The following is a 27,815-nucleotide window of genomic DNA, read 5'->3' as shown; positions in this document are numbered from 1 at the left end:
ACACATGCAGCCTGAAAGTGAGGGGATGGAAAAAGATATTCCATGCAAGTGGAAATCAAAAGAAAGATGGAGTAGCAATTCTCATGTCAGACAAAATAGACTTTAAAATAAAGACTATTACAAGAGATGAAGAAGGACACTACACAGTGATCAACGGATCAATCCAAGAAGAAGATATAACAATTGTAAATATTTATGCACCCAACATAGGAGCAACTCAATACATAAGGCAACTGCTAACAGCCATAAAAAGGAAAATCAACAGTACCACAGTAAGGGACTTTAAGACCCCACTTTCACCAATGGACAGATCAACCAAAATGAAAATAAATAAGGAAACATAAGCTTTAAATGATACATTAAACAACATGGACTTAAGATATTTATAGGACATTCCATCCAAAAACAACAGAATACACTTTCTTCTCAAGTGCTCATGAAACATTCTCCAGGATAGATCATATCTTGAGTCACAAATCAAGCCTTGGTAAATTTAAGAAAATTGAAATCGTATCAAGTACCTTTTCTGACCACAACGCTATGAGACTAGATATCAATTACAGAAAAAACTTGTAAAAAATACAAACACATGGAGGCTAAACAGTACACTACTAAATAACCAAGAAGTCACTGAAGAAGTCAAAGAGGAAATCAGAAACTACCTAGAAACAAATGACAATGAAAACACGATGACCCAAAACCTAGGGGATGCAGCAAAAACAGTTCTAAGAGGAAAGTTTATAGCAATACAATCCTACCTCAAGAAACAAGAAACATCTCAAATAAACAACCTAACATTACACCTAAAGCAATTAGAGAAAGAAGAACAAAAAAAACCCAAAGTTAGCAGAAGGAAAGAAATCATAAATTTCAGATCAGAAACAAATGAAAAAGAAATGAAGGAAACAATAACAAAGATCAATAAAACTAAAAGCTGGTTCTTTGAGAATAAAAAAAATTGATAAACCATTAGCCAGACTCATCAAGAAAAAAAGGGAGAAGACTCAAATCAACAGAATTAGAAATGAAAAAGGAGAAGTAACAACTGACACTGCAGAAATACAAAGGATCATGAGAGATTACTACAAGCAACCATATGCCAATACAATGGACAACCTGGAAGAAATGAACAAATTCTTAGAAAAGCACAACCTTCTGAGACTGAATCAGGAAGAAATAGAAAATATAAACAGACCAATCAAAGTGCCGAAATTGAGACTGTGATTTAAAATCTTCCAACAAACAAAAGCCCAGGACCAGATGGCTTCACAGGCGAATTCTATCAAACATTTAGAGAAGAGCTAACACCTATCCTTCTCAAACTCTTCCAAAATATAGCAGAGGGAGGAACACTCCCAAACTCATTCTACGAGGCCACCATCACCCTGATACCAAAACCAGACAAAGGTGTCACAAAGAAAGAAAACTACAGGCCAATATCACTGATGAACATAGATGCAAAAATCCTCAACACAATCTAGCTAACAGAATGCAACAGCACATTAAAAGGATCATACACCATGATCAAGTGGGGTTTATCCCAGGAATGCAAGGATTCTTCAATATATGCAAATCAGTCAATGTGATAAACCATATTAACAAATTGAAGGATAAAAACCATATGATCATCTAAATAGATGCAGAAGAAGCTTTTGACAAAATTCAACACCCATTTATGATAAAAACCCTCCAGAATTTAGGCCTAAAGGGAACTTACCTCAACATAATAAAGGCCATATATGCCAAACCCACAGCCAACATCCTTCTCAGTGGTGAAAAACTGAAACCATTTCTTCTAAGATCAGGAACAAGACAAGGTTGTCCACTCTCACCACTATTATTCAACATAGTTGTGGAAGTATTAGCCACAGCAATCAGATAAGAAAAAGAAATAAAAGGAATCCAAATCAGAAAAGAAGAAGTAAAGCTGTCACTCTTTGCAGATGACATGATACTATACAAAGAGAATCCTAAAGATGCCAACAGAAAACTACTAGAGCTAATCAATGAATTTGGTAAAGTAGCAGGATACAAAGTTAATGCACAGAAATCTCTTAAATTCCTATACACTAGTGATGAAAAATCTGAAAGAGAAATTAAGGAAACACTCCCATTTACCACTGCAACAAAAAGAATAAGATACCCAGGAATAAACCTACCCAAGGAGATAAAAGACCTGTATGCACAAAACTATAAGACACTGATGAAAGAAATCAAAGGTGATACAAACAGATGGAAAGATATACCATGTTCTTGGATTGGAAGAATCAACATTGTGAAAATGACTATACTACCCAAAGCAATCTACAGATTCAATGCAATCCCTATCAAACTACCAATGGCATTTTTTCACAGAACTAGAACAAAAAATTTCACAATTTGTATGGAAACACAAAAGATCCTGAATAGCCAAAGCAATCTTGAGAAAGAGAAATGGAGCTGGAGGAATCAGGCTCCCAGACTTCAGACTCTACTACAAAGAAGCTACAGTAATCAAGACACTATGATACTGGCACAAAAACAGAAATATAGATCAAGGAACAGGATAGAAAGCCCAGAGATAAACCCACTCACATATGGTCACCTTATTTTTGATAAAGGAGGCAAGAATATACAATGGAGAAAAGACAGCCTCTTTAATAAGTGGTGCTGGGAACACTGGACAGCTATGTGTAAACCAATGAAATTAGAACACTCCCTAACACCATACACAAAGATAAACTCAAAATGGATTGAAGACCCAAATGTAAGGCCAGACACTATCAAACTCTTAGAGGAAAACATAGGCAGAACACTCTATGACATAAATCACAGCAAATTCCTTTTTGACCCACCTCCTAGAGGAATGGAAATAAAAACAAAAATAAACAAATGGGACCTGATGAAACTTAAAAGCTTTTGCACAGCAAAGGAAACCAAAAACAAGACAAAAGACAACCCTCAGAATGGGAGAAAATATTTGCCAATGAAGCAACTGAAAAAGATTGATCTCCAAAATTTACGAACAGCTCATGCAGCTCAATATCAAAAAAAAAACAACCCAATCCAAAAATGGGCAGAAGACCTAAATAGACATTTCTCCAAAGAAGATATACAGATTGCCAACAAACACATGAAAGGATGCTCAACATCACTAATCATTAGAGAAATGCAAATCAAAATTACAATGAGGAATCACCTCACACCAGTCAGAATGGCCATCATCAAAAAATCTACGAACAATAAATGCTGCAGAGGGTGTGGAGAAGAGGGAACCGTTTTGCACTGTTGGTGGGAATGTAAATTGATACAGCCACTATGGAGAACAGTATGGAGGTTCCTTAAAAAACTAAAAATAGAACTACCATATAACCCAGCAACCCCACTGCTGGGCATACACCCTGAGAAAACCGTAATTCAACAAGAGTCATGTACCACAATGTTCACTGCAGCTCTGTTTACAATAGCCAGGATATGGATGCAACCTAAGTGTCCATCGACAGATAAATGGATAAAGAAGATGTGGCACATATATACAATGGAATATTACTCAGCCATAAAAGAAACAAAATTGAGTTATTTGTAGTGAGGTGGATAGACCTAGAATCTGTCATACAGAGTGAGGTAAGTCAGAAAGAGAAAAACAAATACCGTATGCTAACACATATGTATGGAATCTAAAAAAAATAATAAAAGGTTCTAGTGAGGGCTTCCCTGGTGGCGCAGTGGTTGAGAGTTCGCCTGCCAATGCAGGGGACGTGGGTTCGTGCCCCAGCCCGGGAAGATCCCACATGCCGCAGAGCGGCTGGGCCCGTGAGCCATGGCCGCTGAGCGTGCACGTCCGGAGCCTGTGCTCCGCAACAGGAGAGGCCCCGACAGTGAGAGGCCCCTGTACCACAAAAAAAAAAAAAAAAAAGGTTCTAGTGAAACTAGGGCAGGACAGGAATCAAGACGCAGACGTAGAGAAAGGACTTGAGGACATGGGGTGTGGAAAGGGTAAGCTGGGACGAAGTGAGAGAGTAACATTGACATATATACACTACCAAATGTAAAATAGATAGCTAGAGGGAAGCAGCCAAATAGCACAGGGAGATCAGCTTGGCGCTTAGTGTCCACCTAGAGGGGTAGGATAGGGAGGTTGGGAGGGAGCCACAAGAGGGAGGAGATATGGGGATGTATGTATATGTATAGCTGGTTCACTTTGTTATAAAGCAGAAACTACACCTTTGTAAAGCAATTACACTCCAATAAAGATGTTAAAAAAATTTTTTTTAACCAATAACAAAAGAAAAAAAAGACACATGCACCCCAGTGTTCATTGCAGCACTATTTACGATAGCCAAGACATGGAAACAACCTAAAGTAAATAAATACATAAATAAATAAATATGCACACACAGGTCAATGGGTACTTGCATGCAGAGAAGTGACACTGAAAGTAAAACCAAAACTTGCCAGTAGGTTGGGCTTCAGTCAGTTCCTTAGCATCAGTTTTGGTTTGAATTGTACTCATGTTAAGAGAAAGCCTGAGTTGGATGGGGATGATATCTTTTCTTGTCTTGCTCAGTGTACCTTATCCCCACAATTATCCATTATCTGTCCTCGTGCGTCCCTCTGCCAGCTAAAAAGAACCCTGGGTTGGAGCTACTGCTTGTTGCATTGGTCTCGGCAGAAAACTACGTTTTGTTTTTGTTTTGGCTGTTTGTTTTGTTGGCTTCTATGAGGGAATCTGACAAAGAGCAACTGTTTTGTTGTTCTATTTTCTTTTGCGTCTTTGCCTGAGGAGCCGTGCCAAGGCCTGATGTGAGTATCGAGTGGGTTGAGATTTTCTCATACTTTGAGTTGGTGTTGTAGACCATGATGAGGGTGCCATAGTTGGGTAAGCATGGGCACATTTTCTCTCCACACCATTGGAGGCAGGGGAAACTGCCTCAGAAATTGTGCTCAGGTGCACAAACAAGCTAATTTCCTCCTGTCCTCAAAATAGTAGGATTTCTCTTGCTGGTCCTATGCTTATTATTCTTGTTGAGCAGTTTTATGAGGTGAGTTTTTTTTTTCTGCACAAAATAAATCTGCACCAAAAAAAATTTACTCCTGAAGTTGTCTCTCTGCTTAGAATTTTGGAGGGTTAATGGAACTTAAAAATTTGGATTTTTACATCTAACACCTGTTTGTGATTATCCCTTTGGCAGGCAGTCAACATTCCAGGCTAGCCTGTGTTTACAAGCTATATTCAAGTGTAAGCTGTTAAAAAAAAAAAACAACAAAAACTATAATTACATTAACTTATAGGCAACCATTATTTAACAAAAGCGTGATTTGGGCCTACTAAAAGGCTTAATATTCTACATAAAATGATGAAAGAATGTTTAGCAAAATGAAGGAAAACTGCAACTATTGCTATTTATTGGTCACTATCCAGGTGCATATAGTAGAAAAGTTATGACAATGGATTCATGTGAGAAAGGGTTGAAGTGAGGAGGTGGAACTTGAATGAAATTACCTACAAATAAGGTCTTGTGACCCTGAAATTCTGTGGTTCTGTGGAAGGGAATGATTGACATACATTGACAAAAATTTACAGTAAGAATATTCAGTGTGAGCAGTAATCAACAGTTGTAGCAGGAGTCAAATGCCAATTGATCTGGCTGCTTTTTAAGCTCCCTTTGAAGCCTAAGATTCTATGAATAGATGAACTCTATCTCTTGCCACTTGGAACTGGTCTATTTGCCTTTATTACCTGAACTCTCACCATCAGCAGGATGTTCCTTTCCCACTCTTCAACGTGTCTTCTCAGATTTCTTCTGTCTGTGCACCTTTCCATTAAACTGCAGCTCCTCATAGGCAAAGGCCACACCTTTTAGGTTCTCTGAATCCCAAGTACCCCTCACAGTGCCTCACAATATGCATGGGTGCTCATTGGGTGCTTGTTGAGTTGTTGAATTAATTGATTTGATGAAGTGGCAGGTGAATCACCAGATGTGGGGTATTTGCATAATATACAGCGGACATTGGGGCTGATGGACGTGATGCAGATTTCTCAGGGACAGTATTAGGGGTCATGCTTCAGAGCTGACTTTCTTTAAGATGCATTGGACAGTGATCCATAGGTTGTGGTGTGTCATTTTTATTCCACGTGGTAACGTTCAAATATACCACATGCCTTAACTGTAGCATACTTGGGTTACCCTGTAATGAGGCAACTGCAGCCTGACCTCCTCATGTCCCACGCTGCTCTACTGCTGTGGGGCTCCCTCATGTTGTGTTCCCCTAATCTTCAAATCAACTAACAGAATTCCAGGATAGATAAAGGAATCTGAGAGGTTATCCAGCCCCAATCACCTCAATGCCCTCCAGCCCTCTCTAATAACCCTGGGGCTGATTCCCAGTTCTTAGTCTCCCGACCTCTCTATTGTCAACCACTTCTGCTTCTTGGGATTTCCTCCCTTGACTCTGAGATACTGTGATGGGGAAGCTTTTCACTCTTAGGATCATTTCTTCTCTGCTTTTGTCTCTGGTCTCTTACTCCTGCTCTCCAAATTTTGGGTCATTCCTCAGAGTTCAGATCTTTTCTTTCTAACCTCTCTTTTTTTTTTTTTTTAAAGAAGATGTTGGGGGTAGGAGTTTATTAATTAATTTATTTATTTTTGCTGTGTTGGGTCTTCGTTTCTGTGCGAGGGCTTTCTCTAGGTGTGGCAAGCGGGGGCCACTCTTCATTGCGGTGCGCGGGCCTCTCACTATCGCGGCCTCTCTTGTTGCGGAGCACAGGCTCCAGACGCGCAGGCTCAGTAATTGTGGCTCACAGGCTTAGTTGCTCCGCGGTATGTGGGATCCTCCCAGACCAGGGCTCGAACCCGTGTCCCCTGCATTAGCAGGCAGATTCTTAACCACTGCGCCACCAGGGAAGCCCTAACCTCTCTTTTTATACTCTCCCCCTCAGAGAGTTAATTCATTCCCCAAAGTCAACTAACATTTTATTACAAATAACTTCTTTATCTTTATCTCTAGTCCCAAATTGTGTCCCAGACCCCAGACCTACATTTTTCTTGACTGCCTTGCATTACTTCATGACTCAAACCTAACTCATCATCTTCCCTTTAAAAATCAGCTCTTGTGCTTCCCTGGTGGCGCAATGGTTGAGAGTCCGCCTGCCGATGCAGGGAACATGGGTTCGTGCCCCGGTCCGGGAAGATCCCACATGCCGCGGAGCGGCTGGCCGCTGAGCCTGCGCGTCCGGAGCTTGTGCTCCGCAACGGGAGAGGCCAGAACAGTGAGAGGCCTGCGTACCGCAAAAAAAAAAATTATCTCTTGATCTTATATTTCCTCCCCCTCACCCCCACCCAATGACATCAATATTGTTTTGGTAGTCTGGCCTCAAAACCACAGTCAACTTGTTGCTTCTGTTTCTTTCCCATGTGACTAATCACTTGTCAATTGTTTTGTCAGTTGTGCTGTCCTTTATCTTATTGACAGGAAGTTTCTCCTTCCTCTCCCTTTCTTCCCTTTTCTGATCCTAAATCAGATGCTTTAGCAAACATCTGTGAACACTGTGACCCCCTAATCAAGTAGCTGGCCTCCAATTCCACTCTCCCTCTATTATATACTGAAAAAAAAAAAAAACTCAGATTTAATCTTTTCAAACTTTTTTGTTATTGTCACTCAGTTTTTGAGTGACTGTCACTGTTTTTTATTGGCAGCTCTACCTGGCATTAAGCTCTCAACATTCTTGTCCCAAACTTATTTCCAGCCAGGTTATGCTGTTCATTGTCTTCCTCAACATGCCCTGTGTGTTTGCACCTCTAAAATTTTGCTCCTGGGTCATCTGCAGTGCCCTCAAGACAACTCTCCAATTTCTACGAGTGCTTCAAAGACTCATTTCAAATCCCACCCATCTGAGAAGTCTCCCTTCTTCCAGTCAGCTTCCAGGGTTTTTGCATCTTCATGCAAAATATTTTACACCACTTCTTAGTATTTTTCGTGTGTATGAGTTTTAAACTTCTGACTATGTTATAATGTCTTTAAGGGCAGGGATCCTTTCTTAGATGAATCCTTCTGTTGATTCTCCACAGTCTAATGCAAAGACTTGCAAAAAATGGCAGCTCAGTGTTTATTGACTAAAAAGTTGAGATTCAATTTGAATTTAAGTTAAATTGAAGGCTACAGATTGTCTACCTATGTCTAGATGGTTTAGATATTGAATACTGAAAGATTACTGATCCACCTCTAAAAACAGAGCCACTGTTGTTAAGATTCCCTAAAATCTCAAATGCCTGTGGGAACTGGTAGACAGTAAAATGTGTGATAATACAATAGGGAGTAGCAGGGCCTGGGGCAAACTCTGCATTACTTGCCAAAGGCATTCAAATCCAAATTATTTTAAAACATTGCTACTTACAATTCTTGCTTTAGACACTTGGCTTCAAAAAACAGTGATTAAGTCAGGTATTTCAATTCAGTTTGTTGTGTATTTATCTAGGTCTTCACAGATATCCAGGGCTGTGCTAGACACTTGGGAAGAGGGAGGAGCAAAATGAGTTAAGACTGGCAATGTTCAGCAGAGAATAAAGTGTTATACAAACATGATCCTTTATGCTGGTTATTATTACACAAAGAAATTATTTGTTAGGATTCTTGAGATATTTCCATAAAGTGCCTGTGCCTTGGTTATTCTACAGACCAGAGAATTCTGAAAGCTTTGTTTCTGTCTTATTTACCTCTGCATACCAGAGCTTGCCACACAGAAAATATAGAGTAAATGTCTTGAATAAAAGAAAGAAAGAATTAAAACCTCTGTATATAATTTCAGCACCATAAATTTCATTTCATCTATAAATTCACAAACAGCTTTCAGTAGATAGGTGAAATGGCAAGAAACTGGGCCTGAAGCAACCAGAAAGTGAACCTTCTAGCACCTATAGTAATTTTTGGTTCTCTTGCAAATTTTGCTTGGAAAAGTTTTCCTGCTTACATTTTCTGCTTACAACCTTCTCCTCAGAATTTACAGAAATTTTCTTGATTTTTCTGGAAAGATACGACTTCTTAATACAATTGAATAAATTGCTGTTAGTATCTTTTATGGAGAAATAAGCAGAATAAGATCTAAACATCTACTAAGCAGAAAGTTAGACGTAACCTATTAAATACAAGATAGACAAGAAGTACTCTGAAAGGTGCAACAGTTCTGCAAACACTTACTTAGGAGGCACAGGGGAGTAGTCGTGAAAGAGGTGGTGCTGAGTGAGTCTTAAAGACTAGGTAGACTTTACCAGGTGAAACCTTCGTGGGTTAGTGAAAGGAGTGGCCATATTAGGAATTCATGGGAATTTTAGACCAAAGATCATCAGTCACCATCCTAAGTAATAATGACAATGAATGTAAAGAGCGCTTTGCCATTTACAAAGTATTTTTCACATACCTTGTCCACAGTCATTTCTGTTTATTGACTGTGGTGTAGTCAAGAGCTTCAGATATTAGAGAACTCGATGATTTCTGATTTCCACCCCTTGCAATCTCACTGTGTTAGAAGGGCCATTTATGGCTCTTGGACCACAGGAGCATGATCTAATCATTCAGCGAATATTAATGAGGACCCACCATGTATTAGGAGCTGTTTGGGGTGCCAGGGATATAGTAAGGAACAAAAACAGATGGAAATTTCTGCCCTTGGGGAGCTTAATCTTCTTGAGCAGGATAGAGAAACAGGAAAAAGAGAAGCAACAGAAGCAGAAGCAAAAGGAAAAGCAGAAGAAACAGAAGGAGCAGAAGGAGGAAGAAAAAAAGGAGGGGGAGGGAGGAGAATGTCCACTGAAGCAGGAACCTTCCACTTGATGGTATCCATAAACTCTTGAAGATTTCTCCAGGTCCACTTCTCCCTAGATGAGGACATAGCTGACCAACCAAACTTCACATTACTGGTCACTGGCTCTGCCACAACCTAGGCAACAAAGGTTATGCAACTCCCCACATTACTTTGTGTTCCTAATAACAAAGTGCCTAAATTATCAAAAGTTTGACTTTATGTCTATGTACACATTCATATATATACACATTTATAAGTTGAAGTTTTTTACTTATCTCCATGATATCATTTTAACTCACTTTCTTAAATGCCTTTTAGAGGGGAGGAGTAAAAGACTTCAGCTGGAATAAGGCCATTCTTACATATCTTAACTTCATCTTAAACACTAGTGATCAACTGTTACTGATAGGCCAATAATACTTGTGGTAGTTAGAAATGGAATCACACTTTAATATCAAAAATATTAAAATGTTCACGGTTCATCAAAAATCTTGATATGTTACACACTTGAGTATTACCTAACATGGTGAAACAAAATGGTAGATATTGGTTGTTAGTTGCATAGATGGTACATGGAAGGGACCTTGGAAGTCACCTAGTTCACCCCTTTTGTAGAGAGTGGAGAGTGAGTTCCTAAGGCAGCAGGGACAGAGCAAAGACTGGAACTCCTGTCTTCTGATGCCTAGCTCAGAGCTGCTGCTTCCACCACACCACCAAGAGAAGCAGCTTTTCTAGTGGCCTGGGTGAGAACCAAGGGGGCAGCAATTTGAGCAGGACTTTGCACAAATCTAAAAAGAGTAGCTCTCGCTTCTTCTCACTCTCAAGCTTGATCATCTCCTGACTGAGAGGGCCCTTCTTGACTCCTGGAGCCACCAGAAAAAGTTCTTGAAGCTTATCCTATGCCATTCTGTTCCATTTTAGATAATGACTTGCCCTCAACTGCAATACTACGACATGTTCATAGGCAGAATTATCAAGAATTACCCATAAATTCATTAAGAATTATCCAGAAATTAAGAAATTCAGCTAAACTCATCATTTGATTAAAAACTACTTTTTTCCATTCACATTCCAAAGTATTCATTAGAGGCCAGCCTGCCTGATATAAAGATAGCCACAATGAGCACCCTCTGCGTGATGGAAAAGCTAGCAAAACCAAACATGTACATAAGGAATATACAATTAAGATGAAAATGAACAGCTGACTAGGCATAGACAATAAGATATTTATATCCAAAACAAAGGTGAATTTTAAAAGGGGAGGCTAGTGCTCGCTTCGGCAGCACATATACTAAAAGGGGAGGCTAGAGAGAGATGTGGTTGTTTGAACGTGTTCATTGTATCGTGGAGAAGAGTCATCACAATGCTCATTTGGCCAAAGGAGTGCCTTACACATGGACACTCTTTAAATGATGCACTGAGTTAATTAATTTTGGCAATGAACTCTGTAAGTTCGCTAAGTAAATTCTTTCAGGCCTTGCCTGTCTGAGTATGAAAGAGTTCATACTTCCCCAACATTAAAGGCTTCAAGAACCTGCTCTTTCAGAAAACGTGGTTCTCCTGAACCATGTAGAGGTCTTATCCAAATAGCCTAGTCTTTTGAGAGAGGTTGGTGAGGGGCTTGAGATACCTGTGGAAACATTCTTCTGGGAGATAATCTTGTAAATAATCTTGCTGTTAAAAAGGGATCACCTTCCACCTCTTGTGGAAACTCTTGCTTCAACATGCACCCTTTGCTTAAACAATACCAGGGATGATGCCTCCCCACCCCATTAGTGGCCTATTGTGTTGTGAGTGGCTCCATTCGATGGAAAGTTCTTATTTGTGGCCAAAAACAACAACCAAATTAAGGTTTCTGTTTCTCTGATAGAGTGGAGTCAAGTGGGAGCCAGTGATCTCAGATTCCTGAGTATGATGCTAAATTGTCATGCACACAAGCACTCATTCACTTGTCCATTCAGCACACAGTTATAAGGACCTAATCAAGTGCAGTCCACTCTCCGTATCTGAAGGGTTCTGCAACCCTACATATACATATGGCCAACTATATTATGCCATTTTACATGAGGGACTTGAGCATCTGTGGATTTTGGTATCCGCAGAGGATCCTGGAACCAATATCCTGCAGATACCAAGGGATGACTGTACAAAGAGCTCCTATTCTAGCCTGGAAAACAGAGGTGTAATAAATTAGCATACCAGCAATGAGTTAAGTACTTACACTAGAGGTGAGTAGCAGATACAATTGAGGCAGAAGAAATAGACTAAGGCAGTTAGGAAAGACTTATCCACTTCTGTTGAATGCATGAAGTGTAAGGCCACTTAAGGAGTTATTTATGGTGCAATACAATTTTTTAAGCTCATGAAGAAATTGAGATAGAAGAAAAATAAGATTAGAAAAAATAAGATGAGATTAGATGTAAGATTAGACTTCTCAAAGCACCTGTGAGGTCCTAGTCATGGAAAGCACATGTGTTTCTCTGTGGCCAAGGCAGGAGGTGCCAGATCAGGGAAGGTTTTGTAGGCCACACTAAAGGAGAACTTCACCTTGTAAATAGTGGGAGTTGTTGAAGTCTTTTAAGCAGGAGTGACATGGTCAGATTTGATTATTCAGTATTCAAGAGATTGTTCTGCCTGCTAGGTAAAGAGATAGTTCATCCAACAAATATTAACCAAGTGCCTACTTGCCAGACTCTGTTCTGGGGCTGAAGGCATAGTAGTAAGCAAACAGACAATGATCCCTGTCCTTTGAGTGATTATATTCTAATGGAAGATGACAGGTAATAATATAATAAACAAGTACACTATATGGTAAGTTAGATGGTAATGAAAGTTTTGGAAAAGAAAGACAGATAAGGAGAATTGGGAATGCTGGAGGGGTGGTGCTGTTGCAGTTTTTTGCATAAGGCAGTCTCACCAGAAAGAGCGAAGAAAGCATCCAGGTGTAGGGACAGGCACACTGGCAGCAGGATCCATGCTTGAAGGGGTGGATTTGGGGAAAACACTACACAGGCCTGAAAGTGGGCTTAGGGCCATTTGGGCAGTGAATTCCAGCATCCCAAGGACCCAGATTATAATGGGTAGTGGGGGGAGGTCAAGAGGTCCAGATGACACCTCTCAACCCAGCAAACACCTCACACTGCAGGGAGGGGCATGGCTACAGTGCGCTCATCTAAAGCATGGCAGGGGGACTCAAGACAGAGGCCCCTATTACCTAGGTTATTGGAGAGACTTAGGAGTTTATTCTCAGTGAAATACTGAGCCATCAAAAGGTTTTGAGCAGATGTGCTTTGACTTACATTTTTAAAGAATCACTCTGGCTCCTGTGTTGAGAATCAACTGTTGGAAGGCAAGGTTAGAATCGCCACGAGACACGATAATGGCTTAGGTTGATATGGAAGCAGTGAGACATGGTCGGATTCTAGATATATTTGAAAGAAGAGCCTATAGGATGTGTTAATGAATCAGATGCTGATGATAGAAGACAGGAGCCAAGGATGACACCAAGGTTTGTGACGACAAGAGAAGGATGGAGCAGAAGGAAACAAGACTAGGAGGTAAAAATGGCAGTGAGGAGGCTCTGCTGTGGTGTAAGGAGAAATGATGATAAGCTGAATTAAGGTGATGTCAGTAGGGTGTTGGGAAGAAGAGGCATCATCCAAGAAGTATCCAGGAAGTAGAATTAATAGGACTGGGGGCTGGACTGAATGTGCAAGATAAGCGATGTGTAGGTTTAAGATGATGCCCCCCAGGATTCTGGCTTGAAGTAGGAGTTATTATTATTGGCACTTTAGGGAAATGGGACACAAAAAGTTTTCATAAACTGTCTAAGGTCTTAGAGGCTAATAATTTGTAGACTCAGAATCTGAACTCAGATGTGTCTGACATTAGAACCTGAGCTCTTAACCATTGCATGGGGCACTTTATCCCTAGGAGAAAGAAGCCTGCTAGTTGGAAAGTACCTTTACGACAGTGTCTGTCTCTCAGTTGACTCAAGGAGACAATGTGCAAGGAAAGTCCCCTTGGATGGGCAGAGAAGAAGGGGAAGTTAAAACGAGTGATGGGTGAACCAGGAGTCCTTTCTGTTGCCAGAACTGCATGTTACATGCTATCCTTTTGTACTCTAGGGAAAAAAAATGCTAGGCAAGTGCTAGGCTGCAGGTAGGTGCAGCTTAAAATGGTATCTTTTCTGGATCTATTTGCATTTTCAGTAAGGAAGAGGGTTTTCAAGTCTAGGTAAGGTGTGTCTTGAGCATTTCCTGGTAGAAAGCACTAGATTCTGTTCCTAGTTCTTATCTGCTGTAATATTTCCCTCCCTAAACTAAAAACAAGAATACAGCCCACTGTGGACCTTGCATTCGCTTCTAGCTACTGCCTCATATCTCTGCGCCCTTTTATAGCACTGTTCTCTAACAAGTTGCCTATATTCTGTTGTCTCCACTTCCTTATTTCCTATTTTTATCTATACCAAATCTACTGATACTGTGTTTATCAGGGTCATCCATGACCTTCATACTGCTAAATCCAGTTCTCAGAAACATTTGGCTCAAATGATCACTCCCTCCTTCCAGCACTATGTTTTAAACTCTAGGTTTTATTATTATTTGTTACTATTATTTTATTTATTATTATATCTATTATTTAGGAATGGTGAGGCCAACAGATCAGGAGGTGACTGCCATTGAAAAAATAGTTTGTTATACTCACAGATCCCAAGAGAAAGGGGCATGCCACACCATAGTGGGCCATACAGGCAAATACCAGGGTCACACAGGAGGCAGAAGGAGAGGGGGAGAAGTGGGCAGGAGCCTCTACTGTGGGTTCCACAGGAAGGAATGGGGCTAGTTTGTATAATTTCAGCAGACTCTGGGGGCATAGGGGTATCTGGTATCTGACCCTAGGGTGATTAGGGCAGATAGATAGTGACCCAGAGAGTGAGAGCCCAATAAAGAGGTGATTGGAGGTAGGGCTCTGGACTGGTTGGTTTGCATACAAAAGGCACACTCAGGGGACAGTTGTTTACTGTCTCTAGGAATTGGCTAATCCTGAGGGGGCAGTCCCTCTAAAGTCAGCAAGATTCCAAATGTAAAAGCATCAGTATACAGAAAATAAAAGAGATGGTTAATTTGCCTTTATATCCCTTCTCTCAATCTTCTTTGCTAGTACCCTCCCTCTCAAAGACCCCTAAGTGTCGGAATGCCCCATATCTCAGTCCTTGGACACCTCTTCTCTATCTCTCTTTAGGTGATACCATGCAGCACCATGGCTTTAAGTAACACTTATGCATTGATGACTCCCAAATTTATATCTCTGCCCCAAACTTTGGACCACCAGTTGTCCAACCACCTACTAAACATCTTTACTTGAATGTCTAATAGACATCTCAAACCAAACATATTCCAAATACAGTTTTTGATTTCTGCTCCCTAATCTGCTTCATTCTTAGTCTTCTCCTTTTTAATAAATAGTATCTCCATTGCCCTAGTGACTCAAGCTCCGAACCTAGAAATTTTCCTAGATTTCTTTACTTTTGTCAAACTACATTTCCAAACTGTCAGCAATTCCCATCAAATCTTCTGGAGAATATAGAAGACTTAAATAAATGGAAAGACATGCTGCATTCATGGATTAGAAGACTTAATATTATAAAGATGGCTATATTTCCCAATGGATCTACAGATTCAGTACAATCCCTATCAAAATTCCAGCTGCTTTTTTTGTGTGGAAATACACAAGTTGACCCTAAAATTCACATGGAAATGCAAGGGAGCAAGAATAGCCACACACACACACACACACACACACACAGTCTTAAAAAAAGAAAAACAAGTTAGAAGATTCACATTTCCCAATTTCAAAACTTACCACAAAATCAACAGTCTGTGATACTGACATAGGATAGACATATAGTTCAATGGAATAGAATTGAGATTCCAAAACTAAGCCCATACATTTAATGTCAATTGATTTTTGGTGAGGGTGCTATGACAATTCAATGGAGAAAGAATACTCCTTTAAACAAACTATGCAGAGTCAACTGGATGTCCATGTGTAAATCAATGAATCTGGAGCCTTACCTCACACCATACACAAAAATTAACTCAAACTGGATCAAAGACCTAAATATAAGAACTAAAGCTATAAAATTCTCAAAAGAAAACATAGACGTAAATCTTTGTGACCTTGGATTAGGCAATGTTTTCTTAGAGATGACACCTAAAGCACAAGCAATTAAAAGAGAAAACAGATAAACTGGCCTTCATCAAAATTAAATTAATTTGCACTTTACAATTAAAACATTTGTGCTTCAAAGAACATTACCAAGAAACTGAAAAGACAATCACAGAATAGGAGAAAGTAATTGCAAATCATATATTTGATAAACAGTTTGGCAGTTTCTCAAAAAGTTAGATATAGAGTTACCATTTAACTGATCAATCCCACTCCTACATATATAATCAAGTGATTTGGAAACATGTCTACACAAAAACTTGTACATGAATGTCATAATAGCATTACTCATAATAGCCAACAAGTGGAAACAACTCAAATGTCCATCAACTGATGAATGGATAAGAAAGATGTAATATGTTAATACAATGGAATATTATTCAGTCATAGAAAGGAATGAAGTATTGGTAATGTGTTACAATACAGATGAGTCTTGAGAATAATATGCTCAGTGAAAGAAGCTATACACAAAAGACCACATATTGTATGATTCCATTTATATAAAATATCCAGAATAAGCAAATTGATAGAGACAGAAAGGAGATGAGTGAATGCCAGGGACTGGAGGGAGAGGGAAGAAGAATTGGGGGGTTTCTGCTAATGGGTATTGTGTTCCTTTTTGCAGTGATGAAAATGATCCAAAATTAGACAGTGGTATGGGTTGCACAGTTCTGTAGAATATACTAAAAACCACTGAATCATCTGTGTCTTAAATATATATGTATACACACACACATAATCCTCTATTGTATGTCAATTATACTCCAATAAAGATATTAAAAATTTTACTAACTTTAAGGGACCAATTTTAAAATTTTAATACATTTTAAAAATGTGTAAATATAAAAAACCTTCAACAGACCCCTTCTCACCTCCACTAGCCCCACCACTCTGGTCCAAACTATTATCATCTCTGTGAAAACATTTCTTACTGATCTTTCTGCTTCCAATCTTGCCCATCCCACTCTCCTTCACAACAATAGTCTATTGTCTACACCAAAACTGAATCCTCTTTTAAAAATGTAAATGAGATCATGTCATTCTCCTGATCCAAATAACTCCACTGGCTTTCCATTGTACTCAGAGCAGCTCTGCTTTTACCTGATTTAGATGTATGGCTCCAGTTGATTCCCCTTGAAGAAATGGTTCCATGGCTAATAAAATTTTGAAAGCCTCTTTGAGGACAAAAAATGCTGACAGTGGTATACCCTGTCCCTTTTGCCTTCAACCGTGAGAAGTCCTTGGGTGGGAAAGTTTGTGAGCAAAAGTGGAAGCACGAGAGGTGAAGCAGGACTAAGGTTTGGCACCCACTCAGCTGGGTTTGCAGTTCTCTGCAATCCCTGTCTGTACCTCTTAGTAACAGGTAGTTCAGGTGATGGGCACACTGGATCACAGCACTCTAAAGAGCTTGACAACTTTACCTGCTCAGTCAACTAGCAAGTATTTATTGAGAATCCAACTCTGTTCTATTGAGCACTGAGTGTCCAACTCACAGAGTTCCAGTCCAGCTGGAAAAGATGATGTGCATTATTCATCTGATGAACAAGACTGGTTTTCCAGGGCCTACACTGAAACTACGGAAGAGGCAAAGAGGTACAGATAACCAGCTGTGTGGGTAACTCATGAGCACTGGTTCATATGAGCTTCTAATTTGGATCGATAAAGGGTGCCTCGCTTCTTCTTACCCCATCTCTCCTCTCCTTTAGACAATCACCCTTTAACTTCTCTTCCCAGCTCTACTCCACCATGGTCCACTGCCTCCCCGAAAGATTTGTTTACCAGTCATTTCCCTGTTCTGTTTTCAGAAGTGAGCAAATGACCAAATCATGAGACCCAGAAAAACTGCAGAAGGCCCTGAGACTTTCAATTGTCTGTTTCAGATCCGGTACAGAACATGTTCCTCCTCCTGCTAATTTTGAGCCTGGGAATGCCGCTTCATCAGACAGCAGGTAAGAAAAGTCAAAGGGAGGGGCCTGAGAAGGAGGAACAGGTGATGACCCCTAGCTGAAGCCAAGGATGAGAATGTAGTCCTTGAGCTGAAGGCTTTCTTTGAGAGGAAGTGTGATTACCAGCTATTATAAGCACAGCCAAAAGAATGGTGCCCAGGGTGGCATGTGCATACCCATGTCCCTGTCTTACAGAAACAGGGACTAAGAATATTGGTCCATCTATCCCCACTTTCCAATAAAGGTAATAACAAGAAGACAGGACCATTCAGGCCATGCACCTCTGAACTGACACAAGAGGGCATGGGTTAAATGTCCTGAAAGGTGAGATGCCAAGAAGCTGTCCTTTTTTCTTCTGTCAGGGACAGTGAGGAGACAAAGGTCAGGGGGACACCTCCTCTTTTAAAAAGCAACAGTAGCAGCTATGGGTCATTCACACATTAATGTGGATTACTTGAATTGGAAACTCAGAGTCTTCCTTGCATCTAAATGAATAATGAACCTTAAAGCTATGCCTTTGGATTTTGGAGAAAGATATTCTACTGGAGGGTGTGGGTAGCAAGGAGGAAAGCAGTTTCAGAGTTTTGCTTTCCTGGGGAAGGTAGTTTAGACTATTCACATATGCAGTCAGGACCATGAGTGCATTAAAGTGGGTGAACACCAGTAGGTAAGAGAGGAGGACAGAGGTGGACAAAGAGGGCTAGCTCCTCTATGAGAACAGCCCTGATCCCATGGGAAGTCATCCAACATTCTGCCTTTCATTGAGAAAGAATGCCTTCTTTGGCATTGATAACTTTTGAAGAGCTTTTCCCTCCCTTCCAGGTGATCCCAGTCACGTTTCTTCCCCTCCCTTGGGCTGCTCAGCCTGGTCTGGCACTAGAGACACTGACTTGGGGCCATCCTTGGAGAACACCCCAATATTCTGCTTACTCCAGCCCTACCCTTGCAGTGGCAGCTAAAGGAACACTTGATATTTCCTTTCTAAGAGACCCTGCCCTGCTGGGATTTTTAGAAACAGGCAAAATTAACTCTTTCCTTACTTGAATGCTCTGTGGATGCTCTACCATGTTATCTATAAAATAATTTAAAGATTGAAGTGAAAAGCTATTGGAAAATATTTTCATTTCACTTTTTAAATATTTATTTTTAAATTGACATAAAGTAAAATTTTACTCTTTTTTATAAAAGCATCTATGAGTTTTGACAAATGCATAGTCATATAGCCACCACCACAATCAAGATCCTGAGCAGTTCTATCACCAAACAAAAACCCTCCTCTAACTTTTAAGCCCAGGTACTCACCGATCTATTCTCTATCCTGTCGTTGTAACTTTTCCAGAATGTCATATAAATGGGATCATTTATTAGATATTCTTTTTGTCTGGCTTCTTTCACTTAGCATAATGCATTTGAAATTTATCCATATTGTTATATGAATCAATAGTTCATTCCTTTTTGTTGTTCAGTAGTATTACTCTGTAGGTACACACCACATTTTGTTTATTCATTTCCCACTTGAGGGACTTTTGGGTTGTTTCCTATTTTTGGCAATTATAAATAAAGTTGCTATAAACATTTGTATATAGGTTTTTGTGGAAGCATAGGTTTTCATTTCACTTAGGTGAATACTATGAGTGGGATTACTGAGTCATATGGTAAGTACATATTTAACTTTATAAGAAACCATCAAACCTGTTCTTAGGATCTGTACTTTTAGAATTTGTAGAATTCTTAGAATCTGTACTGTTTTTGCATTCCCTCCAGCAAAATATGAGAGTTCCAATTGTTCCACATCCTTGACAGCCCTTGGTATTGACATTGTCATTTTTCTTTTTTAAGTCGTTCTAGTAGGTGTGTAGAAGTTTCTCACTGTGGTTTAATTTGCGTTTCCCCAGTACCTAGTGAGGATAAACATATTTTCATGTGCCTATTGCCCATTCATATATCTTCTTAGGTGAAGGGCATATCAAATCATTTGACTGTTTTTAATGGGTTATTTTCTTATTGTCCAGTTTTGAGAGTTCTTTATATATTCTGGATACAAATTCTTTATCAGATATGTGATATACAAATATTTTCTCCCAGTCTGTAGCTCATCTTCTCATTCTCTCTTTTTTTTTTTTTTTTTTGGCTGTTTCGGGTCTTAGTTGTGGCAGCAGGATCTTCGTTGAGGCATGTGGGATCTTTTGTTGCGGGGAGTGGGCTTCTCTCTAGCTGTGGTGCGCGGGCTCTAGGGCGCGTGGGCTCTGTAGTTTGTGGCATGCAGGCTCTTTCATTGAGGCATGCGAGCTCAGTAGTTGTGGTGCGTGGGCTCAGTTGCCCCAAGGCATGTGGGATCTTAGTTTCCCAACCAGGGATCGAACTCTCGTCCCCTGCATTGGAAGATGGTTTCTCTACCACTGGATCACCAGGGAAGTCCCTCTCATTCTCTTAACAGTGTCTTTTGCAGAGGAAAGATTTTAATTTTGGAGATACCCAATTTATCAAATTTTTTCTTTGATGGATTGTCATATCTAAGAACTCTTTGCCTAACCCAAAACCTGAAAGATTTTCTTCTATGTTTTCTTCTAAATATTTTATAGTTGTACATTTTACATTTAGGTTGACCATCCATCTTGAGTTGATTTTTGTATAGTGTGAAGTATAGGTTGGGGCTTTTTTTTTTTTTGCATGTGGACATCCGGTTGCTCCAGCCCCATTTGTTCATTTACTGAAAAGACTATCTTTTCTCTGTTGATTGCCTTTGCACCTTTGTAAAAAATCAATTGGCCATATTTGTGTGGGTCTTTTTCTGGACTTTCTGTTCTGTTCTATTGATCTATGTGTATATCCTTTCACTTATATCACTCACTCTTTTATTACTGTAGTGTTGTAGTTCAATTTTTTTTCTTATATTTTCATTTCAAAACCTAAGGACATCTTGTTACCCAGACGCATTTAAGGCAAAATATTTATTTTTGTACTTTGTCATGTCTTGAAGGAAAAAGGAACCCCAGTCTTATGTCTTTCATTGATGTTTCCTTCTTTCTTCATCCACCAGAGAAGAATAAAACCCAGGAAGCACATGACCAGTGTGATGCTTGAGGTCACTCTAGGGCAGGGACCACACCCTGGGTCACTCCACTTAGCCTATAGCTGACCTCCAAAACTATATCTGCTGACCCCTGAGGTATAGAAAGCAGAAGAATCAGGTTGGGGAAGGGATTTCTAATAGACAAGATGTCTCATGCAGCATTCCTGCTAAGAGGAGTGCATGCATCAAGTGACCAGAGCAGCATCTATTCTAAACCAGGAACTACAGCTTTCTGAAGGCTGGCTGTGTAAAGCAGTCCCCCCTCCCCTCCCTGCCTACACCCATCCTCGCCTTTCAAAATACCTTAAGAAGTCTGTAAACACTTAAGCTTCTGTTGTTAATGGGGGGAAAAGGTATAAAATTAGCTTAAAGAGGAAGCTTTCTTGGGAGGTAATGCAAATAAATTGTTTTGTGTTTCCTGGAGATGTGACAGGTCTGACTCCATTGGTGCCCTGACTGCAAATAAAAGGCGAACTTCCCCCAAGAACGTTCAGAAAGGCTCCAGCATTACTCAAGCCAGCTACTTTAATCTGTCTAAAGAACGTGCATGTATTAATTTTTCATGCTCTGACCAAGTCCTTTGCCCTTTAATTTAGTCAAGATGACCAAATGAACGTTTTGTTGGCTTAATTTGCAGTTGTGGAAACTTTCCAGTTTTCTCCTTTGTCTGATGACATCAGGAGTTCAATGCTAGGTTGACGTTTAATAACCAGGTGACATATGAAATAGAAAACAAATGTCTTTTCCTTATTATAAAGCTGAAAAGTATATCTATTTCATTCATGTATGTAGTATACACATGCCAGTAGATATATAGTCCTATCTGTTAGAAGTACAAGCTTTCAACACACAGAGATATGAATTTGAATTCCAACTCCATGAGCTCCCACTTTTTTACTTTGGGCAAGTTGTATCATTTCTTTAAGCCTCAGTTTCCCCATTTGTAAAATGGGGGTAGTGACTCCTACCTTGCAGAGTTTTGGGAACATGAAATGGTGATGTACAGTTTAGCCCAGTGTGTGGTTCATTGAGTTTAATAAATGTTATCTTTTACTCTACTTCCCAGTCACAGTCCAAATGCAAACCAGTGTTATAACTGTTTCTCAAATGTCAGTGTGCATGTGAATCGCCCCAACCTTGTTAAAATGCAGATTCTGCTTCTCTAGGTCCAGGGCATGGGCTGAGATTCTGCATTCCTAACTAGCTCCCAGGGAAAACTGAGGACAACACTTTGGATGGCAGGATGGTAAAAAATGTTTGCAAGTACAGGTGTTTTATTTGTCCAACCAATGGTTTCTCAATGCTCCCTGCACATTAGAAGCTCCTAGGGAAATTTCTTTTTTAATTGATGCTGGCCTCACAAAATAATTAGAATTTAATTTTAGAGGATCCAAAGTGGGGTTTGAGCATTAGTGTATTTTAAAAGCTTCCCAGGTGATTCTTATGATGCAAGGTTGAGGCCCTCTCATTAGTGATTCTAATGTGCAGCCAAGCTTGAGAAAAACCTCTTCACAGAATTGCTTGCAAGAGTGTTTTGATTTCCTCTGTAATTTACAATAAGTAAGAATATTTTAGTATTACATTTCCTAATCTTGTCATTTTGTATTGAGTAATCAAGCTCAAAGCTTTGCATGTCTTAGAAGCTTTAGTTGGGGCAAAATAGACCAACTAACAATTAATCTTCTAGTTATTCTGAGCGACTCAGATATGTGATTCATCTTTGCCAGTTGCTCTTTCCTCTTGTGAACATTAGATGGAAAATGTCACCTGCCTGAGAGGTAGCATACTTTATGCTTCCAACCTCTGTATATACACACACACTCTGCACAAGGCAGAGGGGAAAAGCAAGCAGAAAATGGATTTTTTTCAAAGGCCCAGACAGTGAAGAGGGGAGTTCTGCTGTATGCTATGGGGAGTTCCAGAGGAAGTTAGAGGCGTTCCTCCTCTCATGAGAAGAAAGTATAAGTGTGGTAAATAAATCTACTAAATAAATTCAATAGAGACTACACCCAAAGTCCTCTGATTCTTGTTAAATCTCAGGCTCAGCAATTAACCTTCCCTGCAAGCCCCATTTCTCTTCCCTGTTTCTTGTTATATCATGTGTAATAAAATAAGAGAAGGAAGTACTATGAGGAGAGTAAAAGTAGTGTAAATTCCTGAACCTGGTGCATAGAATATGGTTAATACATATTTGAGAATGAATAAATAAATATTATTCTCCAGGGCAGAGTGGATTTGGTATCAAGCAGTTCTGTTTTAATTATAAGGGGACTTAATAACTCAAGTATTTGGAGATGATTCTAATCATAAAGGAATCTACTTTAAAGAGTATCCTATTACGGAGACTCCGGTGAGAGTTATTACAAGTGTTCAGGGAATTCCACAAAATGGAATCATGCGGGAAATTCGGAAGCACGGCATCTTTTCTCACATGTATCGTCCCAGAGTCTTCTCAACCTGGCCAAGCAAATGCTGAATTGGCATTGTTTTACACAGAAGCACTCACATTGTAGCCTGCCCCCACCCCCATCCTGCGCAAAAGAATACCAGGCAGGGCTTCCCTGGTGGCGCAGTGGTTGAGAATCTGCCTGCCGGTGCGGGGGACACGGGCTCGAGCCCTGGTCGGGGAAGATCCCACATGCCGCAGAGCAACTAGGTCCGTGAGCCACAGTTACTGAGCCTGCGCGTCTGGAGCCTGTGCTCCGCAACAAGAGAGGCTTCGATAGTGAGAGGCCCACGCACCGCGATGAGGGTTGGCCCCCACTTGCCGCAACTAGAGAAAGCCCTTGCACAGAAACGAAGACCCAACACAGCCATAAATAAATAAATAAATAAAATTTAAAAAAAAAAAGAGCAAGAATTAAAAAAAAAAAAAAAAAAAAGAATACCAGGCAGCTGTGAACTCCATTTTGTATCATAGATCTCTGTCAGAAAGGCACGCTAATGTTCTAGTTGTGGTTAAAACGGGTTGGAGGCAAGATACAAGCTCATCATTCATTTTTGATAAAAACTCAAGTGTGTGCACTACACTCTCATGTGTGCTGGGTGGTGATTAAGAATGCCAGTTTGTGCAATTTGGGGCAAGTTGCTGTTTGATGAGGGGAAAGCAAAAGTGAATATGGGGAGGCTCATCCGTTTGTTTCTCCCTCTCCCCCTTTTTGTCATTTTATGTTAAACCCTTAACTGGAATTTAGTATGTATTAGGCACTGGAGACGCCAAAGCAAATTCAACCTGGTCACTGCCTTCAAAGATTTGCAGGATGGTAGGAGGAAAAACTCCAGTCAGAAGAGAATTGTGATGTGAATCATTGAAGCAACAGAAAACCCCAAAACTATTTATACTGTGAAATCTGTTATCCAGGGTGGTCCGAATACCACTTTCTCAAGAATTGAAACATTGTACAAAAGAAAGTTTGCTGACTACCTACCACCTGCCAAAATAAGGTACTTCACATGTGCCATTTTGTCTAGTTTTCCCCACAATGCTGACAGGTAGATGTTATCTTCAACCTTTAAAGATAAAGAGGCTGAGACTCATAGAGTTTAAATGGCATGATCAAGATCAAAAGGCTCATAATCCTGATGCAGTCAAAATTTGAACCCAGGTTCATCTGTCACTAAATCCCAAGCTCTTTCCATACCATGTTTTATGTGGAAACAACCACTCAAATAGCATATTCTTAGAAGCCATCCCCAAATATAAGTGGATGTTTTGACTGATTAAATGAGTGGATTAATGGAGTAAGCTCTACTGAACATAATTTGATCTAATCTTCTGTCACAATTCAGAAGCTACTTTGAGATCTTACACTTAGTCTTAATGCCTATCCACTCATTAATAATGGAAGCAGCATAATTTTGTACAATTTATCACAATTTATTCATGCACACACTACTTTCATTAGTTTTGCCATGTTTGACTACTCTTTGTGCTATTGTTTTTATAGAATTATCTAAATCAACTGAGCTTTTATTTTTTGAACAAAACAATCTACCCTTGTGGTAAATGGAAAACCAGTATCACTGGTACAGGTAAATAGAGATATGAGCAAAAATAAATGCAATGAAAGTAAAGTAGTACTATTAAATTCTACCCAGATAATAATATCTGCCTGAGAGCTTCTTGTTTTATTAAAAGGAAAAATAGGGCTTCCCTGGTGGCGCAGTGGTTAAGAATCCACCTGACAAGGCAGGGGACACAGGTTTGAGCCCTGGTCTGGGAAGATCCCACATGCTGCGGAGCAACTAAGCCCATGTGCCACAACTACTGAGCCTGCGCTCTAGAGCCCACGAGCCACAACTACTGAAGCCCACGCACCTAGAGCCCATGCTCTGCAACAAGAGAAGCCACCGCAGTGAGCAGCCCATGCACCGCATCGAAGAGTAGCACCCGCTCGCCACAACTAGAGAAAGCCTGCTCACAGCAACGAAGACCCGAAGCAGCCAAAAATAAAAAATAAAGAAAGAAAAGAAAAGAAAAAGAAAAAGAACCATTGTTAGAGACGTGAGAGTCTAGTAGCAAATTATATGTAATTTGAAGGATTGAAATAGAATTGAAGAGGGAATAAATTCCTCTCTGAATAATCCAACTCTCTTTGGGCCTTGATTCTGCCGTATCTAAAATCATTTTGCATACTTCTAGAAGTATGTGCCTCACGTTTTGGGAAATACTGTTTCAAAGGCTACAGATTTTGAAGTCAACCATCTGACTAGCTCTGAATTTTAACTTTACTAACTGTACATCCTGGAGCAAACCTCTCTGACCCAGTTTCCTCAACTATAAAACAGTAATGATAATACATGTTTCATGCTTGTATTTTCAGTATTAAATGACATAGGTTTTTAAAAAATTATTTATTTATTTATTTATTTTGCTGCTCTGGGTCTTAGTTGCAGCACTTGGGATCTTCGTTGCTGCATGCGGGATCTTTTTAGTTGCAGCATGCGGGCTCATAGTTGAGGCATGCAGGGTCGAACCCAGGCCCCCTGCCTTGGGAGCGTGGAGTCTTAACCACTGGACCACCAGGGAAGTCCCAATGATATAGTTATAAAGAGCCTAGAACAGTGGCTGGCACATAGTAGGTATATACTAAGTATTAGTTCCATTCTTTCTTTCCTCTTATTGATAGAAAAGACGCTTCTACAGTAGACTTGTATGATGTGCTGGTTAAGAGCGCTTGAACTTAACAATACTGGGTCTGATCCTGGCTGTGCAATCTTAGGCAAGTTGCTTAACCTTTTTGTGTCTCAGCTTCATTTTCTAAAGAGAAGATAGCTCTACGTCGCTGGCTTCCTGGGGAGACTAAAAGAGATCATGTGTTAGCAGAGGCCTGACACCTAGTAAGAACTCAATGGGTGATAGTTATTATTACTATCACTGGTGAGAGGAGGTAGAATTTGGCAGGGCATGATGTAATTTGACCCATATGAAGAAAATGAGCCTGGATAATAGGGGGTAGGAAGGCCATCAGCTGCACAGGTGAGGAGTGTTGAGAGGTGAGAACTACCTCAGAGCAGATCAAGGATTCTACTCTTTCCCAGAATGGATGGAGCAAAGGAGAGAAAGGAACCTTCACAAATGCCCAGATAATGACAGGTATCTCTTGGGAAACAGGGGTGGGATGGGTCTCCTCAGGTCCCACTCTGTACAGAACTGAAATGTGAAGGCAGACAATCTGAGAATGTCTTATTTTCTGTTCAGCTTTATTCACAGTGACAGTCCCGAAGGAAATGTACATGGTAGACTACGGTGGCAATGTGACCTTGGAGTGTGATTTTGACACCGGAGGTCATGTGGAACTCGGAGATTTAAAAGCCAGTTTGCAAAAGGTGGAAAATGATACAACCTTGCTCAGTGAAAGAGCCACTTTGCTGGAGGAGCAGCTGCCCCTGGGGAAGGCTTTGTTCCACATCCCCCAAGTCCAAGTGAGGGATGCAGGGCAGTACCGCTGCCTGATCATCTATGGGATCGCCTGGGACTACAAGTACCTGACTCTGAAAGTCAAAGGTGAGTAGTTTCAGGGACTGGAATACATGGCGGCATCTCTCCAACACAGGACCTGCATTAGCTGCAAGTAACAAGCTCAAGCCAAAACTGGGAGGATAGCTATAAAGAGACAGAGCTACCTCAGAGAAAACAAAAGCAGCTGCTCAGAAATATTTTTTGATATCTGAGTATAAAGCAGTGGAGGTGAGGGTAAATAGGGGTAGAAGGAATAAAACTGTCTACAGAAAGCCAGGAAAATGAGGGGGAAAGGTGGGAGGGTACCAAAGATAAGTTTTGCCTAATTCACAGGAACAATACTGACTTGATATTAAACTACTCTTTCAGAGTCCAGAGCTTTTTTTTTTTTTTTTTTTTGTGGTACGCAGGCCTCTCACTGTTGTGGCCTCTCCTGTTGCGGAGCACGGGCTCCGGACGTGCAGGCTCAGCGGCCATGGCTCACGGGCCCAGCTGCTCCACGGCATGTGGGATCTTCCCAGACCGGAGCACGAACCCGTGTCCCCTGCATTGGCAGGCAGACTCTCAACCACTGCGCCACCAGGGAAGCCCCAAGTCCAGAGTTTTTTAAACCATGATTTGCCACTCATTAACAGATTAAAATATCAGTTTAATGAGTAGCAACCAGGTGGGTGTTTTTTACCAATAAAATGAATGAACCGAATGAATAGAATAGAATATATCAGGGCATCACATAGTAGGGCTTAGTGTTGTTTTGTGAAACACAAATTATTTCAGAGGGGTGTGTGTGTATGTGTGCACATGCGTGCGTGTGCATTTTGGCTC

At 40.3% G+C, this 27,815-nt stretch overlaps 1 protein-coding gene across 3 annotated transcripts in view; it reads left to right on the top strand.

Moving 5' to 3' along the window:
• Positions 1–27,815, top strand: part of PDCD1LG2 (programmed cell death 1 ligand 2) — a 115,741-nt gene that overhangs the window by 48,236 nt on the left and 39,690 nt on the right. For 2 of the 3 annotated variants that reach the window (XM_082605881.1, XM_082605880.1), the window contains exons 3-4: positions 17,890–17,958; positions 26,730–27,035. In XM_082605881.1, coding sequence (XP_082462007.1) covers positions 17,904–17,958; positions 26,730–27,035 — 361 coding nt within the window. In that variant the 5' untranslated portion in view covers positions 17,890–17,903. Of the gene's footprint in view, positions 1–4,599; positions 4,783–17,889; positions 17,959–26,729; positions 27,036–27,815 lie in introns of those variants that run through there. The other variant, XM_082605879.1, reaches the window with a different exon arrangement.

Source organism: Mesoplodon mirus (assembly GCF_964341445.2).
Source record: "Mesoplodon mirus genome assembly, chromosome: 1".
Taxonomy (NCBI): domain Eukaryota; kingdom Metazoa; phylum Chordata; class Mammalia; order Artiodactyla; family Ziphiidae; genus Mesoplodon; species Mesoplodon mirus.
The sequence above is the reverse complement of the archived record's forward strand: the minus strand, read 5'-3'. Positions and strand labels throughout refer to the sequence as shown.